This window comes from Oryx dammah, unplaced genomic scaffold (genome assembly GCF_014754425.2).
Source record: "Oryx dammah isolate SB20612 unplaced genomic scaffold, SCBI_Odam_1.1 HiC_scaffold_2, whole genome shotgun sequence".
Classification (NCBI taxonomy): domain Eukaryota; kingdom Metazoa; phylum Chordata; class Mammalia; order Artiodactyla; family Bovidae; genus Oryx; species Oryx dammah.
The window spans coordinates 30,575,111-30,595,819 of record NW_024070186.1 but is presented as its reverse complement, the minus strand read 5'-3'; the positions used below and the strand labels follow the sequence as shown (position 1 = coordinate 30,595,819).

Here is a 20,709-nt window from a genome sequence, read left to right as displayed (position 1 = left end):
TCCTGAATATATAGATTTTAAATCTTTTACTGGGCTTGGGAATTCTTAGCACTATTACTTCCCTTAAGTAATTTGTTTAGGCACTGAAGTCTTTCTTTTCTTCTTTGGGGCCTCTGCTGACATGAATATTAGACCATTTTCTCTGTCCCACAGATCCCTGAGGTTTTCTTCTTTTTTTTTTTCTGTTGTTCAGATTAGAGAATTTCTATTGATCTGAATTTCTATTAAGCTTATTGACTTTCTTCTGTTATCTCCATTCTACCATGGAGCTGATCCAGTATGTGTTTTAATAATTTTCTTTTTCTAGTTATTTTTTTTCCAGTTTTAGTAAGATAAGTTGACAAAAGTTGTATGTATTTAGGTGTGCAAATTGATCTTTTGGCATACATATACATTGTTAATGAAATAACATAATTAATGTTAATTGAACCATTCCATCTCACAAGGTTATCATTTGTATCTGTATGTGTATGTGTTGAGAATGCTTAACTAATCTCTTAGCAAATTTTGAGTGTATAATACATTATTATTAACTCTAGTTACCTTACTGTACGTTAAATCCCTAGACCTTATTCATCTTATAACTGAAAGTTTGTATCCTTTGACCAGCATCTCTCCACTTCCCCCACTTAATTATTGTATTTTTAATTTTGAAATGGTGAGATTTTTGTTTTTCCTTATGTCTTTTATTTCTTTGCTAAAACTTTCTATGTTCCTATTTGTTTCAAAAGAATTCACCCTTACTTCTTGGAGCATTTTTATAATAGTTGCTTTAAAATCTTTGTCAAAATTATCTGTTGAGACTGGTATCTATTATCTTTTGCTATATGAGCTGACATTTTTCTGATTCTTAATGTACCTTGTAATTTTGGATTGTATCCTGGACATTTCGAATATCATGTTATAAACCTCTGAGTCTTGTACAAGGCCTATACAAATCTTTATATTTTTCTTTAATAGGCAGTTAATGCAGCTGTGTTCGGGCTACACAGTCTGACCAGCCTTCCTTGGATTTTGATTTCAATGTTAATTCTGTTTTTAAGATCTTGGAAGTGCTATTTAGATCTGTCCTGTCTGGGACCTGGGAGTGCATGCGTGCTCAGTTGTATCTGACTTTGCAACTCCATGGATTGTGGCCCGCCAGGCTCCTTTGTCCATGGGATTCTCCAAGCAAGAATGCCGAGTGGGTTGCCATCTTCCCCACTCAGGGATCAAACCCGTATCTCTTGTGTCTCCTGCATTGGCAGGCAGATTCTTTACCAGTTGCACCATCTGGGAAGCCCCAGGACTTGGGCAGTGATCTGTTTTTTGTTTTTTTTTTAAGTTCTGCTTTTAGCATCTTTGCCATGCTGTCTAGGAGGGCTTCCTCTGTGGCTCAGTGGTAAAGAATCTGCCTTCCAATGCAGGAGACGCAGGTTTGAACTCTGGGTCGGGAAGATCCTGGAGAAAGAAATGGCAACCCAGCCCAGTGTTCCTGCCTGGGAAATCCCATGGACAGAGGAGCCTGGCTGGCTACAGTCCACATATGTTAAGTTGCTTCAGTCCTCTCTGACTCTTGTAACCCTATGGACTGTAGCCAGCCAGGCTCCCCTGTCCATGGGATTTCCCAGGCAGGAACACTGGGCTGGGTTGCCATTTCCTCCTCTGGGATTCTTCCCGACCCACGGATTGAACCTGCATCTCTTAAGTCTCCTGCATTGACAGGCAGGTTCTTTACCCCTAGTGCCACCTGGGAAGCCCTGGGCTACCAGCCCATGGGGTTGCAAAAGAATTGGACACTTATCGACTAAACAACAACAGAATGCTGTCTAGGAGTGTATTCATACATGTGCCGCGTCCAGGAGAGCCTGGGAGTTCATCCACATCTTTCTGGAGTAGCTTTCCCAAGCTCTTCCCTCTCTTAGATCTTCCTGGGACTTTTTGACTTTTTGAGCCTCCTTGTTTGGGTCCTCTTACCTGAAGCTGGACCTTTCACTACCCCCTTCTGTAGGGCACTCCTATGCCCACATCCAAGGCTAGGCATCAGCAGGACATAAAGAGGAAAAAGCTACGGGGGATCACCTTACCCTGGTGGGTCTCCAGCACCTGTTCTGAGAGAGCAAGTTTTACCTCCCTCAGTATTTGGGGTGCTTGTGAATACTGCTGTAGCTGCCACTGCCTTTTATAGCCAGCATATAAAAGGATGGAGATGGTGGATAAAAAAGAAAAGTGAGATTTGTTCTGTTCCTTTGAGTGTTAACAAGTGTTCTCCTGGCTTTTCTAGTGCACCGTGGTACCTGCTTCTGGGTTTTCAGGCTGCCTTGAGTCTAGGCCAGGTGATACCAGAAGAAAAATGGGAAACTCACTACCACTTTGGTGGTATTCTGATTCTTATCTTCTTTCCCTGTCTGCCTGCCACCATATACATTTTGGAGGTTACAAATAGCTGCTCCATGCATCCTGTCCAGCTGTTTTTTTTTTTTCTTTGACATTTTTTTAAAATTACAGAAATAATGCATTTTCATTGTAGAAAGCCTGGGAAATAAAGAAAATCTTCTGTAAATTTCATGAACTGAATAAAACTGCTATTTTGGTGTATCATCCTTTTTTATTTCATATTTTTTCCACCTTAACAATAAAAATGAATTAGATAATAAATAAAATCTTGTTTTTAATTATTTTAACTGGTACCCTTAAGGCCTATATGCTATTGACTTGTTCTGATTTGTTTTTACTAAATTTTCTCTTTTTCTTAATAGGTAGAAAGTCTTTATCCTCAGGCTGGCTGGGTTGAAATCGACCCTGATGTTCTCTGGCTTCAGTTTGTTGCTGTAATAAAAGAATCTGTCAAAGGTAATTGGATTTATAAAAGTAGAGATGGTAACATGTATTTTGTATATAATAAGAATTTTGTGGGTTTCCTAAATTATACATACAATATTTTATTGGAGTCACAGTTTCCCAGTAGTTTGGGGAGGAAGGACATTTGTGGTTTGTAGTGAACCCACATTGTCAAGGGAGGGTAGCAGCAACTCTCTCCTCTGCTTGAAGTCTTTTTGAGCTGCAGTATTAAAGGCTCACCTTAGTATTTATTCCAGTTTGTAGCCAGTGCCCATTCCATTTCCTGTTTTGTACAAAATACCAGAGGGTTGTAAACAAAGTTACAGTGCTCAGTTCCTGCTCTCAGGAGTTTACAGCTGCGTTAGCTTTATTGTAAAATAAGTTTTTGTTTTGTTTTTTTCCTGTGTGACCTCTTAGGGCAAGTGTTCTCTTGGCTGCAGCCAGGGTCTGGAATCTTAGCTCTTTAAGAACAGTCTCAGTACAGCCTTCTTTAAGAACATGGCGAAAGAGGACTTGTAATTTCAAAAAGGTCTTTCATTCATTTCTCTGACTGAATTGCTTCTCCTAACTTTTCTGGTTTGAAGTATTTCAAAACCTATTTTTAAAAAGTTGGAAGAATGCTGGTGTGCTTTCTCCTAGACTCAAATTAGCTGCCCGAGGTGAGAGTTGATTATGATGTAATAACCTGTCATCTTTAAATACTTAAGCATTATCTCCAAAGATAAGGTGTATTCTCATACGTAAACATCACACAGAAAATTTAACATTAAAACCCAGTGATATTTTCTAATACTTGATCCTCAGTATTCCCCTCTTACCTCAGTCTTGAATAATTTTTTTTTTCAATCCAGAATCCAACAAAGATGAGGCATTGCCTTTAGTAGTCAGTCTAGTCTCCTTTAATACAGACCACGTACCTCATGTCACTGACAGTTTTCAAAAGTACAGATCCGTTTAATAGACTGTCCTGCATTTGAGGATTGTCTAGTTATTTCCTTATGATCAGACTAGGAAGGAGTACTGTACCGGAGGTGATATGTCGTCCTTAAATTGAGCACAGCTCAAATTGAAGCTGTTCCTAATTTGTTCAGTGGGACAGATTGCTTTTTTAAAAGAATGTCACAGAAACATGTGAGCTGCTGTATTTCAAGAAATCTAGACTGCAAAATCCATGTTTCTATTTGCATCCTAGCATGAGTTTGTGTAGTGAATAAGATCTGTGCTTCAGGATTTATGCTACTTTTCATGAGGGTTTCTTTTGTTGCCATCAACCAGCTTCTGTTATAGCTGATCGTTGCTTAAATGAAGATCCTAATTTTTAATGTTATCAAGAAGAAAATACCATCTAACTTACTTTAAATGGTGTTTGTTTTCTTTCTAATTTTTAAAGCAAAAAGTCCATTTTATTATTATTAGATTATAACTTCTTTTCTCTTTAAGCAAAAAAAAATACTACAAAATCATCCTAGTAATGTTTTATTTATTAGCTCCAATTGTGTTATTAAAATGCTGAACCAAGTTGCTTTTCTCATAGATTATATTAAGTAATTTATTTTCCATATGATAATATTATAAAGATAAACTTCCTAGGCTTTTAAATGTGTTTATCCATCTTTATTTTTAGCTGCAGGAATAGAAATGAATCAAATTGTTGGTCTTGGCATTTCAACACAGAGAGCAACTTTTATCACATGGGACAAGTAAGTGCATTACGTGATAAGAACTCTTATCACTGGGTTCATGCCATGGTGAACACATTGCTTTGAAACCTGTTTTGGGGAGTTTTAAAGTTTGTGAAGAAAGAAGTTTTGCTTGATTAAGAGAAAAGAAATTGGGTCTGCTTTCTGGCTTATTACATAAGTTCCCTGCATGTCAACTAGGCTTAATTTATATAAAGTAATAGTATTAAAAAGACTATTGCTTTCATTAAAATTCAGATAAAGTGTGGATTGAAGTTCTAAAAAATTAGCTTATACCTAAAAAGATTTAGGAGAACCTGACAAATTTTGGATATACAAGACTATGATACGATTTGTATTTTACTCTATTTCAAATTTAATTTTAAATACTTACAGTATATGAGGTATGTATGAATTAAACACATTTATAATAGTATAATGGATACCATGCAGTGAATACTTACGATATTTCTTCAGGTTTCAGTATCCTTACAAACAAACCTGTTAGTGGTTACATCTATTTTACAAAGAAATAAACTGAAGCTCAGAGAAATAACTGGTGAAGGCAATGGCACCCCACTCCAGTGTTCTTGCCTGGAGAATCCCAGGGACGGGGAGCCTGGTGGGCTGCTGTCTGTGGGGTCGCACAGAGTCGGACACGACTGAAGCAACTTAGCAGCAGCAGCAGAGAAATAACTACATTATTCATAGTCACTCATTAATAAATCAAGCTAAAATTCCAAATTATCTTTTTGGTTCCAGAGAATATACTCTTTCCACTATTCCTATATTGCCTTCAACATGTTTTATTTTTCTTTTTTTTTAAGAAAAACAACAAAATCACTGTAAAATATTTCTTTGTTACAGAGCTCTAGACTCTAAAGGGCATCTTGAGCTTGGGGCAGTGGGGACGAAAAGTGGTGGATGTAAGGGGTAACGGTAAGTCAAAGAAATATAATCAAGCTGAATTCACAAGAACTTTACCTTTAATTCAGTGTTAGGAAAGAGAAAGAAGTTTAAATTTTTAAATATTTGATTGTAATGGGATTAAGATGGTGAAATAGGTAGACCTTGAGCTCACCTCCTAGAACAAACATATCAAAACTACAACTACTTATTGAGTACTTTCTGAGAACAGTCTGAAGACTATCAGAAAGGCTCTTCTACAACCAAGGTTATTAAAGGAGGGACCATTTGGAGTCTGGGAGGAAGGAAGGAGAAGCAATCTAATCAGGATCCACATACCTAGTGGGTGACCCAGAAGAGGAGGGGGATACAGGCTTGTGCATCATCCCTAAGCGCCGGGGACCAGCCCCCGCAGGATCCAGGGAAACCCGAAGGAGGAACTGTGTCCACGATTGATTTAGAGAGAGATAGATAAGGAAAGAATGTTGTAGATAAGAAAATAGAGGAGAGAAAGAGGCTGATGTTCCTTGGTTTACATAGAGAACCAATAAAACTTCAAGGCAAGAAGTTTTCCCTGTTCATGGAGGCCACAGGTGCCCTTCCGGTCTCCCGAGGGAGTGAAGACGCAGAATGTCTTCCCGTTCAGGTCTTAGAAACCCGGGCAGATAAGTGAACGCAGGGAGCCTCTATGCTCCAAGGGATCAGCCTGAAAAAGAGGAGAGGGAGAGAGAGAGAGAAAGAAAGATAGAAGAAAAAACACGGGGTGACTAAGCTGTTTTGATGAGCAAGGCCCAAAAGCTTTATTTTTCAAAAGGTACTTTTATACCTTGCCTTATACATAGAGGGAAATGAAAGATGCAAGGTCATACAGAGTCAGCCCAAACATTCCAGCAGTTTTGCCCTTATCAAAACCAGGATTTTTCTGCATACCTTTCCCACAAATGATGTTGTGTACAGTATCTTCTGGCCTTGGAGGCCTGTGAACATTTTATGACCCTCTTTTGATAAAGGCTGCTCAACCTGAAAACTTATTTTCCCTCAAAGTGTTTTTTCTTTATATTTCTAATCTATGTCAGCCTCAGAAAATGCTAAACAGAGTTATGTTTTTCACAGAACAAAGGTGCAGTGAGTTACAAGAAAGAACCAATTAGCTTAAAAGTCTGATATGGTTAAATTCAAGGCTACACTTGTTTTTCTAGCATTCTCACTATGTTAACTAATGCATTTCCAGGTGCACAGTGGATAAGAGATATGGGAACTTAGCAACAAGCATTGGCCCAATAATGAAATCCTACATCAGCACTAGCACTACTCTAATAACTTTTAACTCTTTCAAAGGCTCTATGTTTTAGGCTTTCCGTGCCTCTCACAGTTGGGAGGCTGTAAATAATCACATGCGTAGTTGTAAGAGTCTGGATATACCTGCCGAGCAAGCTAGAATGCTAACAGAGGGGGTTTGATTTGAAATATTCCTCTCATGTCCAGGAGACTTATTAGCTATAGCCCTAAGTTGATTTTCTCCAGAGAAAGGTGGTCAGGGTTAGCCCCCTGTTAATGTCAGAGGAGTTGGTGAAAGTCATGAAATAGTAAAACAGACAGATTCTGGTTTTGGGGTAGATGCTCGAGAAAGCCTAGGGAGCCCCTTGAGTTCTGAAGCCTTGCTTAACGGTTCTCTTCCATATGAACTTTGTCATGGGTGGGATCTCCCGTGGCGGCCCCCAGCACCTAAGAAACAAGGGGTTTACCGTATTGGGCACCCTAACCCTGAGGTCCAGCACCAAGAATACAAGCCTGCTTGGTTTGAAAACCAGTAGGGCCTGTCAGAGAGCTATAGAAACCGAGACTCCAGACTTGAAGAGCACACCACAGACTCACCTGCTTCCAGTCCCAGTGCAGAAGCAACGGATTGAAAACACCTCATGGTCTGGGGTTGCCCTGCCAGGACTGCTCTAGCACACATCCCAACCTGCACTGGGTTGCTGCTCCAGCCTTGCCAGCTCCAGCACTGCTCCCAACCATGTACAAATAACCACTGTACCAGGGAGAAGTTGAGTTAGCTCAGATTTGAGGTTCCAGTCTCTTGGGCCTCAGCCATGCCTCTGGCCAAAGGAGAGACCACCATCACACTGGAGAGAAGAGGCACTAGCTCAGATTTACAGCTCTAACCCATTTGCTTGTGGGCCTGCCCTAAGCCTGGGAGAGGCCCCAGCTCACATCTGGCTCCACTTCTAACCATTCCTATTCCAATTCTGTGCCCTGCTAAGGTGACAGCTTCCCATGCACCCCAGATGAAGACACAGTTACTGCTCACTTCAGGTCCAGGTCTCTCACCAAAAACTGGGTACATGCAGATGGCACAGGGATGCCCCCACACAAGGACACGCCTTTAAGCCTGGGATAGGTAACTGTTTCACATAACTTTATAGAAACAAAAAGTGAGAAGACGAATATATACCAAATGAAAGAATAACTTCCCCACACACAAAAATACCCCTAATGAAACAGAGATAGTAATTTACTTGATAAAGAATTTAAAACAATAGTAATAAAAATGCTCACAAACTCAGGAAGAGAATAGAGGAACCCAGTGAGAACTTCAGCAAAGAACTAGAAAATATAAAAACCAATCAGAGCTGAAGAATACAATAATTGAAATGAAAATTTCACTAGAAAGAATTGCCAGCAGATTAAGTAATACAGAAGATTGCATAAGCAACTTGGAAGATAAAATATTGGAAACCACCCAATCAGAACAACAAAAAGAAAAAACAATTTTTAAAGGAAACTTTAAGGGATCTGCTCAGATGGTAAAGCATCTTGTCTGCAATGCAGGAGACCTGGATTTGATCCCTGGCTTGGGAAGGTCCGCTGGAGAAAGAAATGGCAGCCCACTCCAGTATTCTTGCCTGGAAAATCCCATGGATGGCAGAGCCTGATAGGAACCTACCAGCTTCCTCCATCCATGGGATTTTCCAGGCAAGAGTACTGGAGTGGGTTGCCGTTTCCTTCTCCAGGGGATCTTCCCAACCCAGGGATCTTCCACATTGTAAGCAGACACTTTACCATCTGAGCAACCAGGGAAGTCATTCTAAAACAAGTAGATATATTTACAGATTGATAAATAAATAAATAAATAAATATATATATATATATATATAAACCTTGTGGTAACTGCAGATCAAAGTTCTCCAATAGATACACAAAAACAAAGACAAAGGAACCCAAACATAATTTTTAAAAAGTATCAAACCAAAAGAGAAGAGATTAGAAAAAGAAGATAAGAACAAAAAACTACAAAACAACCAGAAGACATGTAACGAAATGGCAAAAGGTATGTGCCCATTAATTATCACTTCTAATTTAAATAGGCTAAATACTCCAATCAAAAGGTGTAGGGTACCTGACTGGATGAAAAAACAAGATCCATGTATATGCAACCTAAACAAGATTTACTTCAGAGCTTAAGACACACACTGAGAGTGAAGAGATTAGAAAAAGATATTTCATGCAAGTGGAAATGGAAAGCTGGGGTAACAGTACTCATATCAGACAAAATAGAGTTTAAAACAAAATATATACCAAGATATTATTTAGGGCATTAAATAATGATAAAGGGAGGATCCTTAATCTAAGAGGAGGATATAGACTTGTTAATATATATACACCCAACACAGGAGCACCTAAATATATAAAGTAGATATTAATAGACATAAAGGGAGAAATTGACAGTAATAAAATAATAATAGAGAACTTGAATATGCCAGTCACATTAATGAATAGATCAGACGAAAAACCAATAAGGAAACAATGGGCTTAAATGACATATTAGGCCAGATGGACTTAATAAATATCTGTAGAACATTCCATTCAAAAATAGCACAGTACCCGTTCTCAAGGGCATATGAAACATTCTCCAGGATAGATGACATGCTAGGCCACGAGAAAAATCTCAGTAAATTTAAGAAGATTGAAATTAAGTCCAGCCTCTTTTCTGACCACAACAATAAAGAAACTAGAAATCAATTGCATGAATAAAACTGGTAAAAATACAAACAAGTGGAGACTGAAAACACACTACTCAAAAGCCATTGGGTCAATAAAGAAAGAAAAAGTTAAAAAATACCTTGGGATGAATGAAAAATGTAGAAATACAACCTTCTAAAATCTACAGGACATAGCAAAAATGATTCTAAGAGGGAAATTTATAGTGATAGAAGCCTCCCTCAAGAAACAAGAAAAATCTCAAATAAATAACCTAACTTTCCATCTAAAGCAACACAAAAAAGAACAGAGCACAAAGTCAGTAGAAAGAAGAAAATTAAAGATCAGAGTGGAAATAGAATAGAGACCAAAAAAAAAAAAAAGAAAAGATAAACCAAGAGCTGTAGTTTTTGAAAAGATAAACAGAATTGATGAACTTTAGCCAGACTTATAAATCAAAAGAGTGCTCAAATATAAAGAAAATAAGAAATGAGAAAGAAATTACACCTAATACCACAGAAATATAATCATAAGAGAATACAGCAAACAGTAATATGCCAACAAACTGGATAGCCTAGAGTAAGTGAATAAATTCCTAGAAACACAGTTTTCCAAGACTACATCAGGAATAAATAGAAAATCTGAATAGATTGTTTATTAGTATTGAATCAGCAAAGGACTCCCAACTAACAAAAGTCTGGGACTAGATGATTTCACGGGGCAATTCACCAAAATTTTAAGCAGAGTTAATATCTATAGCCTTCTCAAACAGTTTCAAAAAATTAAAGAGGAGAGAACACTTCCCAGCTCATCCTGTGAGGCCAGTATTACCCTGATACCAAAATCAGATAAAGATACTATAAAATAAAAATTACAGGCCAATATCTCTGATAAAATAGATGCAAGAATCCACAACAAAATATGAGCAAACCAAATCAGCAATATATAAAAAAAATTATACATCATGATCAAGTAGTATTTATTCTAGGAATGCAAAGGTGGTTTAATATCTGCAAATCAATTAACATGATTAACAAAATCAAGGATAAAAATCACATGATCATCTCAATAGATTTAGAATAAACATTTGGCAAAACTCAATATGCATTCATGATAAAAACTCTGAACAAAGTTGGTATAGAAGGAAGAAACATCATGATAATAAAGGCTGTGTGACAGATCAACACCTGGCATCATACTCAATGGTGAAAAGCTGAAAGTATTTCCTCTAAGATCAGGAACAGATGAGGATGCCCGCTCTTGCAATTTCTATTTAATATAGTATTGGAAGTCCTAACCACAGCAATCAGACAAGAAAAAGAAATAAAAGGCATTTAAATTGGAAGGAAAGAAGTTAAACTACCACTGTTTGTAGATGATATAATACTATATAAAGGAAAATCTTGGACTCCACCAAAAAAAAAAAAAAACCCTGTTTGAACTAATAAATGAATTCAGTAAAGTTTCAGAATACCACATTAATGTACAGAATTTTGTTGCATTTCTATACACTAATAAGAAAAGAATTCAAATTATAATCAAATCAAAAAGAACAAATAGGAATAAATTTAATGAAGGAAGTGAAAGACCTGTACTCTGAAACCTATAAGACATTGATGAAGGAAATTGAAGACAATATAAATAAATGGAAAAATATCTCATGTTTGTGAGTTAGAAGAATTAATACTATTAAAATACCCATACTACCCAAAACAGTCTACAGATCTAATGCAGTCCCTATCAAAATACCTATGACATTTTTCACAGAACTAAAACAAATAATCCTAAAATTTGTATGAAACCAAAAAAGACCCTGAATAGTAAAGCAGTCTTGAGCATAAAGAACAAAGTTGCAGGTCATGATCTCTGACCTCAAACTATACTACAAGGCTAAAGTAATCAAAGCAATGTGGTACCAGACAAAAACAGACACATAGAATAAAAAGCCCAGAAATAAACACATGTACACATGGTCAGTTAATCTATAGTAAAGGAGGCAAAAATATATGATTTTTTTAAAAAGGACTCTTCAATAAGTGCTGTTGGAAAAACTAGACAGATACACATAAAAGAATGAAATTAGAACATTTTCTCACCCCATTTACAAAAATTAACTCAAAATGAATTAAAGACCTAAGTGAAAGGCCTAAAATCATAAAACTGGAAGAAAACCTAGGCAGTTAACTCTTTGACCCTGGTTAAGGCTTTGTTTCTTTGGTTCTGTTTCTTCAGGCTAGGGGGAAAAAGGAAAAATAAACAAATGGGAGCTAATCAAACTCAAAAGCTTTGGCACAGTGAAGGAAACCATCACGAAACAAGGAACCCACCAAATGGGAGAAGATAGTTGCAAATGATAGTCTGGTAAGGGTTTAATATCCAAAATGTAAAAAGGACTCATACAACACAATATATTTGCTGGTGGTTCAGATGGTAAAGAATCCGCCTGCAATGTGGGAGACCTGGGTTTGATCCCTGGCTTGGGAAGATCCCCTGGAGAAGGTAATGGCTAGCCACTCCAGTATATTCTTGCCTGGGGAATTCCATGGACTGTGTAGTCCATGGGGTCGTAAAGAGTCTTGACACGACTGAGTAGTTTTCATTTCACTTCATATACCACAATATGAAAAAAATAGCCAATCCAATATAAAAATGGGCAGAAAATCTTAACAGACATTTTTCTAAAGAAGACATACAGATGGCAAACATACACATGAAAAGATGCTCAACATCACTTTTCAGGGAAACGCAATTCAGAATCCCAAGATGTCACTTCACATGTATTAGAATGACTGTTATCAAAAAGCTAAAAAGTAACAAATGTTGGCAATGCTGTGGAGAAAAGGGAACCGTTGTGTGCTGTTGGTGAGAATGTAAATTGGTGCAGCCACTATGGAAATCAGTGTGGAAGTTCTTTAAAAATTAAGAACTAAAAAAAAATATTAAGAACTACTGTATGATTCAGCAGACTTCCCAGATAGCACAGTGGTAAAGAATCCACCTGCCAAGCAGGAAATGTGGGTTCAGTCCCTGGAGAAAGAGATGGCAACCACTTCCAATATATTCTTGCTTAGGATTTCCCGTGGGTGGAGAAGCCTGGTGGGCCACAGTCTAGGGGTCACAAAGAGTAGGACACAACTTAGCGATGGAGCAGCAACAACAATGATTATGATTTAGCAGTCCCACTTCTGGGTATTTATCTAATGAAGACACCGATTGGAAAAGACAGTCACCTCAGTGCTTATGGCAGCATTATTTACAGTGGCCAAGACATGGAAGCACCCTAAACAAATGTCTGCTAACAGATGTAAGGATAGATAAGTTATAATATATCAATCGACTTTGAATATTTATTGGAGGGACTAATTCCAAAGCTGAAGCGCCAGTCCTTTGGCCACCTGATGTGAAATGCTGAATCATTGGAAAAGACTCTGATGTTGAGAAAGATTGAAAGCAAAAGGAGAAGGGGGCAGCAGAGGATGAGATGGCTAGATAATATTGACTCAATAAACATGAATTTGAGCAAACTCCAGGAGAGAGTGGAGGACAGAGGAGCCTGGCATGCTGTACTCTACGGGGTCGCAAAGAGGTGGACATAGCTTAGTGACTGAACAACAGCAAATATACATGGAGAACTGTTCACGTAAAATTATACAATATTATGTCTTATGCTTGGTGAAATAAGTTAGAGAAGGACAAGTACTGTGTTTTCACTTACTCAGCAGAACAGATGAATCAAATATGCAAACAAATGAACAAATATAACAAGACAGAAACAGGCTCACCAATACAGAGAATAAACTAGTGGTTACCAGAGGGGAGAGGTGTGAGGGGTCAGCCAAAAATAGGTGAAGGAGATTAAGAGTTACAAAATACCAGTTAAAAAATACCAAGTTACAAGGATGTTAAGTGCAGCACAGGGTATAGAGACCATATTTGATAAAATCTTTCTATGAATTTTATTCTATAAAAATATAGAATTAAAAACTAATATAATATTGCAAGTCACTTGATCTTTGGGAGGACATGACAGAAATTGTAGAGAACATAAGAGAAGGAGTGAGCTAGGTGGTGATGAGGGTGAGTGGAAGGAAACACGATAAAGTGTTTGATTTGGGATGTGAGTTTCCCCCAGACAGGTGGTGCATTTTCTCCAGATAGATACTCTTTCTTTCGCATAATCTGTATTACAGGTTGATGCCTGCATCTGCAGTTGCTCTCCTCCTCACCCTGACTCTCCACCTGGTGTCTTGGACACAAGTTAGTACGTTAGTCAGAAGAAGGAGTAAGTGAATTCAAGTCTTCGGTGAGGATCAGTGTTTCTAACCAGTGGCACTGTTGCCATTTTAGGCCAGATAAATCTTTGTGCTTGGGGGACATCCTGGGCATCGTAGGGTGTTTAGCAACCTCCCTGGCCTCTACCCATTAGATACCATTAGCACCCCGCTTCTTAAGTTTCCCAACGAAAAACGTCTCTACACATTACCAAATGTGCCTGGGAGACAGCGAACTCCCAGTTGAGAACCACCGATGCAGATGAAGTGTGGAGAATTACGTGCGTTCTCTGGTAGAGATTATATGGATAGAAGAGAAGAAGAAGGCTGAGGATTTGTACAGTGAGTTTCTCCCCCCTTCCCAACCCCCAAACTGATTTTTAAATTTATTTTTGGACACACTGAGTGGCATGCAGGATATTAGTTCTAGGACCAGGGATCAAACCCAGGCCCCATGCAGCGGAAATGTGGAGTCTTCACCCTGGAACACCAGGGAAATCCCACCGACCCCCCAATTTAAAGGGAATCAGAATGTCAGTGCTGGCAATTCAGGACCTAGGCAAACTGGCGAAGTAGATGGTGTGGAAATGGGGGCAGGAGAGTGTTCCTAGGGATAGCTAATTGCAAGTGTCAACATTTAGTTGGATTTGGAAATTGGGTTATTGGCCATAGAGATTGCTTTCATCAGAACCTGCAAAGCAAGGTCGTTTGTGGCAGCAAGTTTACCCTAGTTGGAGGCAAAGATTTTATGCAGCAATAGAACCATACTGCCTCACTTCTGGGGAAATAGAGTCAGATTCCAAGACAGTTCATTTCCCTTACTGGGGCTGCTGTTGTATTGTTTTCCTAAAGCAGTTAATTGTGGATTTTCTTCTTTGCTGTCTTTTTGTGAGATATGTGTATTCTGAGTTTTGAAAACTTTGTGGGAACTGAAACACTGGATATTTTCCCCCAAAACCCAGACACATAAAGCTTCCTGCATTTTTGTTTTTGTTTTTGAAATATCATGATATATTTATTTCAATGAAATTCAATCCTCATCTTTCATCTTAAAAAATATTTTTAATATAAATTTATTTATTTTAATTGGAGGCTCATTACTTTACAATATTCTATTGGTTTTGCTATACACCAACATGAATCCACCACAGGTATACACGTGTTCCCCATCCTGAACCCCCTCCCTCCGCCCTCCCCGTACCATCCCTCTGGGTCATCCCAGTGTACCAGCCCCAAGCATCCTGTATCACGCATCGAACCTGGACTGGCGATTCGTTTCATATACGATATTATACATGTTTCAATGCCATTCTCCCAAATCATCCCACCTTCTCCCTCTCCCACATGCTGCATCTATTATAATTCCTTAAAATAATGGAGTTTTATTCTGTTCCCTGGTTCCCATGAGCCATGGTGACGTATAATGCTGGCAGGTTCTATACTTCCCCAACAAACAGCTGAGACACAACATAGCAATGTGCCCAGCCTTGAGCCCACAGGAAGTTCTTCTTCTTCTTCATTTTTGAGAGAAAAAGAGAGGCACGTTTGACCCTGTGGAACCACCTGTTGTTCATTCCACTCACAACCAGCGCCTGATCCTCTTCACAGCTCATTGTTTTACCCCCTGTGTCCATAGTGCATTCTGTTGTGGCCATAGAAACGTTGTTCTCCTTAGAATTGATGTTAGGAAGTCTAAAACTTTGAACGTTCTTTTTATTTTTTTCCTCCTCATTTTCCCCCACTTCAGATGCCAGGAAACTCATTTGTGACCTTTTTTTCTTTTTCGGTCCTTGTTTTCTTCATATGCTTCAGGTTAAACATTTTTTCATTATATTTGATCAGTGTTTGTGGTTAGCCTGTTTTCTAAAAGAACTGTAACTATCTCTTCCATTTTGATTGTTCGGGAAAAAAAAATCCTGAGTTGTTTTCTTTCTCCTGTCACTGTGTCTCTCAGGGAAGCTTCTACCAACTAACCTCAGACCAGGATGTGTGCCAGTTAGTAATATAAATAGGTGTGTGCCAATTAGTAATATAAACCATGAGTCGTCATGTCGCAGTTCACTCAGTAACTGGCTCATTGAAAGTAAAGCATTGTGCTGACTACTGGATTGAATATAAAGATGAATCAGAAAAGCAGCACTCTAGGAATTTATACTCTGGTGACGCAAGTATTGAAATTGCCCTGTGTTCCTCCAGCACCACATAACATCTTTTACTGTGGCACTTGCTACTTATGTTAATGGTTCTCACTAATTATTTATGATACAAAATATATTTAGGATAGTATACTGAGCAGTTTGTTTACAACATTGCCTTTTCTGCTTTCCCTCCATTTCTCCACAGATAGGGTGAAACCAAACCTAAGTCACTGCTAAGTGAATGCTGAAACATGTGCTACAACCACATCAGCCTGCTGATGTTTCTTGAACACTTTCCTAGCTGCAGGCTTTGCACCTGCTCCTCCCCCTGCCTGCAGCTATCTTACCCAAGAAATTATCTTTCTTTTCACTTGGACCTCACCTCAAAGAGCATTTCTAAGGAAGCTTCCCTGACTGTTTTATTAGGTTGGTGCAAATGTAATTATGGTTTCAGATTGTGAATTTTAAATTATTATAACTAGGCTCAAACAAATTAATCAAAATAGGAATCATCATAGTCAACACTTATTTGCCAATGAGAAGTAAGTTTGTTTATTCCTACAGCATAAAAAGCTGTGCTTTGGGATTTGACAACTCTAGGAAAGCATTTTCTGCATCCTGCTGGTCATGGAAGTGTTTTTTCTGCAAAAAGTTATCGAGGTGCTTGAAGAAGTGGTAGTCGGTTGGCAAGAGATCCGGTGAATATGAAGGATGAATATTCAGATGAATATGAAGCCCAGTTTGTTCAGCTTTTGAAGTGTTGGTTGTACAGTGTGCCATTGGTCCTTTCTGTTGGCCAATCCTGGCTGCAGGCATTGTAGTTTTTGGTGCATCTCATTGATTTGTTGAACATACTTCGCAGATGTAATAGTTTCTCCAGGATGTGGAAAGCTGTCGTGGTTCATACGGGCAGAAGACCACCAAACAATGACTGTGACCTTTGTTTGGTACAAGTTTGATTGGCTATGGGAAGTTCTTTGGAGCTTCTTGGTCCAGCCACTGAGCTGGTCATAGCCAATTGACATATACGATCCCCTTTGCATCACACGTCACAGTCCGATAGAGAAATAGTTCGTTGTTGTTGCATAGAATAAGAAAAGATGACACTTCAAAAGGACGATTTTTTTTTTTCAGTCAGCTTACAGGGCACCCACTTACTGAGCTTTTTCACCTTTCAAATTTGTTTCAAATGCTGAACAACCTTAGAAAGGTCGACATTGAGTTCTTCGGCAGCTTCTCATGTAGTTGTACAAGGCTCAGCTTCGAAGATTGCTCTCAATTTGTCTGTTGTCAGCTTCCAGTGGCCAGCCTCTGTGCTCTGGATCTTCAAGGCTCTTGTCTCCTTTGCAAAACTTGCTGAACCACCACTGCATGGTACATTCTTTAGCAGTTTCTGGGCCAAATGTGTTGCTGATGTTGTGAGTTGTCTCCACTGCTTTATGACCCATTTTGAACTCAAGAAAATCTCTAGAATTTCCTTTTTGTCTAACAGCATTTCACTAGTCTAAAATAAATATAAACAGAAAGTGATAAGTCATTAGCAAAAAAATAAGTGAAAAATGCACATAAAAATGATATATAACATAACCACATTTATGTAGAATGTATTCCAATATCAAATGGCAAAAACCACAGTTAACTTTTGCACCAACCTAATGCCTCCCTATAATTTGACTATTATATTTTCTTCATATTGTTCATCACTAAAAATTTTCATATCTAAAATCACTGTGTATCCCCTGTGTCTTGAGCATTCCCCCACCCCTCTTGGTTTATTTACTTATTTACGTTTTTTAAAAATTATATCTCTGTCATAAAAGAAGTTCCATGAGTGCTGGGACTTTTGTCTGTCATGTCCTGCCTGGGTCCCTCATGCCTAGAACAGTACCTGGCATATGTAGTCTCTCAGGGCTTTGGCTGAGATGAACTTGGAAAGGAAGGCAGGGCTCTGGACCAGAGAAGGCCATTGGCTGTGGTAAAGAGTTTGCCCCTTATAAGCAGTGGGAAACTATCAAAAGCTGTTAGGCCAGAGAGTAATGTTGCCAATTTTATATTTTGAAAGAATATTCTTTTTCTAACTTTTTTTTTTTACTTTTTGGCCATTCTATGCAGCTTATAGGTTCCTAGTTCCCTGACCAGGAATCGAATCCATGCCCTTGGCAGTGAAAATGCAGAGTCCTAACCACTGGACCACCAGGGAGCTTCCTAGAAAGAATACTTTTTTTTTTTAATTGCAAGATAATTGCTTAACAATGTTGTGTTGGTTTCTGCCATATAAAAATGAGAATCAGCCATAGTGTGTGTGTGTGTGTATGTATGTGTGTGTCTATCCCCTGTGTCTTGAGTGTCCCCCCCACCCCTCACAGAGCACCAGGCTGAGCTCCTTGTGTTATATAGCAACTTCCCAGTAACTATTTGTTTTAAACATGATAATGTATATATTTCAATGCCACTCTCTCAAGTAGCAAGAACAGTGGATTTGAGGTCAGTAAGGCTGAGACTAAGAAGTCTCTTTGAAGGCTATTGCTTATTCAGGTCTTTGATCTCATATCAAAAAATCACCTCACCCCCAATTACTCTGTTGCTTTACCATGCCAGTGTTTTCAAAGCATATTCATTGTATGAAATTATGTGTTTTATTTATTAACTCATTTGTTTTTCAACCCTCACTAAAATGTAAGCTCCCGGGATTTAAGGGATCTCTTTGAGGACTTAGGATGAACCTTCCCTGCTCAAGTTTTTGGCAGTAGCAGCAGAAAGATACTGTTAGCTCAGGTGTGACACACCGGAGGGAGAGGAGTGGCAGATCTGGTTAGACATGTTGCGTTTGAGATGGCGTGAGCAACGTGTGTTTTGTTTTAGCTGCACTGCGAGACATGCAGAACTTCCCCAACCAGGGATTGAACCTGTGCCCCCTGCATTGGAAGCATGGAGTCCTAACCACTGAACCACCAGGGAAGTCCAGTCTTGAGAGATAGGAGGAAGGCAGTTATTTATTTGTCAGGGAATAGAACTTAAGTGAGAGACTGGCCCTAGAGATGAGAATTGGGAGAGTCCATGAGTGTGGGTCAGATTTCCGAGAGAGCAGCTGGTTAAAAAGAGAAAGAGACTACAGGTGCAGCCCTCAACAAACACCAGCATATACCTGGCAGTCAATGGAAGAAAAATCTGCAGAGAAAACTCAAGAGACATGCTTAGAAAGGCAGGAGGAGAAACAGTGCAGTGGTACCATGGACACTTAGGAAAGGGACTGTTCCAGGAAGGAGGAAGTGATCATCTGAAGCCAGTGTTGCAGAAAGGTCAAGTCAGGTGGTGGAAAAGGATCCTGTAAGTCTGGGAATTAGAAAGATATTAGGCGGAATTTCCTGGCGGTCCAGTGATTAGGACTCTGCACTTTCACTGCTAAGGGTGTGGGTTTAATCCCTGGTTGCAGGTCAGGAAGCAACAGTTAGAACTGGACATGGAAGAACAGACTGGTTCCAAATAGGAAAAGGAGTACGTCAAGGCTGTATATTGTCACCCTGCTTATTTAACTTATATGCAGAGTACATCATGAGAAACACTGGGCTGCAAGAAGCACAGGCTGGAATCAAGATTGCCGGGAGAAATATCAATAACCTCAGATATGCAGATGACACCACCCTTATGGCAGAAAGTGAAGAACTAAAAAGCCTCTTGATAAAAGTGAAAGAGGAGAGTGAAAAAGTTGGCTTAAAGCTCAACATTCACAAAACAAAGATCATGGCATCTGGTCCGATCACTTCATGGGAAATAGATGGGGAAACAGTGGAAACAGTGTCAGACTTTATTTTTGGGGGGCTCCAAAATCACTGCAGGTGGTGACTGCAGCCATGAAATTAAAAGACGCTTACTCCTTGGAAGGAAAGTTACGACCAACCTAGTTCAGTTCAGTTCAGTCCCTCAGTTGTGTCCGATTCTTTGTGACCCCATGAATGACAGCACGCCAGGCATCCCTGTCCATCACCAACTCCCAGAGTTCACCAACCTAGACAGATATTGAAAAGCAGAGACATTAAGTTGCCAACAAAGGTCCGTCTAGTCAAGGCTATGGTTTTTCCCGTAGTCATGTATGGATATGAGAGTTGGACTATAAAGAAAGCTGAGTGCTGAAGAATTGATGCTTTTGAACTGTGGTATTGGAGAAGACTCTTGAGAGTCCCTTGGACTGCAAAGAGATCCGACCAGTCCATCCTAAAGGAGATCAGTCCTGAGTGTTCATTGGAAGGACTGATGTTGAAGCTGAAACTCCAGTACTTTGGCCACCTGATGCGAAGAGCTGACTCATTTGAAAAGACCCTGATGCTGGGAAAGATTGAGGGCAGGAGGAGAAGGGGATGACAGAGTATGAGATGGCTTGATGGCATCACTGACTCAATGGACATGGGTTTGAGTGGCCTCCAGGAGTTGGTGATGGACAGGGAGGCCTGGCCTGCTGCGGTGCATGGGGTCGCAAAGAGTCAGACATGACTGAGGGACTGAACTGAACTGGGGAACTAAGATCCCACAAGCCACACTGCCAAAAAAATAGAAAGGAATATATTGGTGGCCATGGTGAATATAATATTCATGAATGATTGGGAATCTAAACTGCATTCGAATTGTATGTAGTTGAGATAGTGGGAGGTGATGAGGAAACACCAAGGGCTTAGTTGGCTGGGGAGGCATCCTGCATCAGGAATTTTGGATTTGGTCAAAGATGGGGAGATTGAAGCGTGTTTAGAGAAGACAGCTGAGGAATGTTTGTGAAATGAAGTAGTAGAAGAAGAAAGCATGGATACTGAGAGTCCAGATGGAGGTGCCAGGCTTAGACTTGGAGAAAGAAAGCTTCTCCTCTGGACCAAGAGAGAGATCCACGAATGGCTGACGGTATAGCTGGTGGAGGAGTGGGGAGTG

The 20,709-nt window shown here is 39.3% G+C and overlaps 1 protein-coding gene across 2 annotated transcripts in view; it reads left to right on the top strand.

The window, feature by feature from the left end:
- Positions 1 to 20,709, top strand: part of GK5 (glycerol kinase 5) — a 77,486-nt gene that overhangs the window by 7,858 nt on the left and 48,919 nt on the right. The window contains exons 2-3 of one of the 2 annotated variants that reach the window (XM_040234075.1): positions 2,739 to 2,832; positions 4,445 to 4,520. In XM_040234075.1, coding sequence (XP_040090009.1) covers positions 2,739 to 2,832; positions 4,445 to 4,520 — 170 coding nt within the window. Of the gene's footprint in view, positions 1 to 2,738; positions 2,833 to 4,444; positions 4,521 to 8,436; positions 11,748 to 20,709 lie in introns of those variants that run through there. The other variant, XM_040234083.1, reaches the window with a different exon arrangement.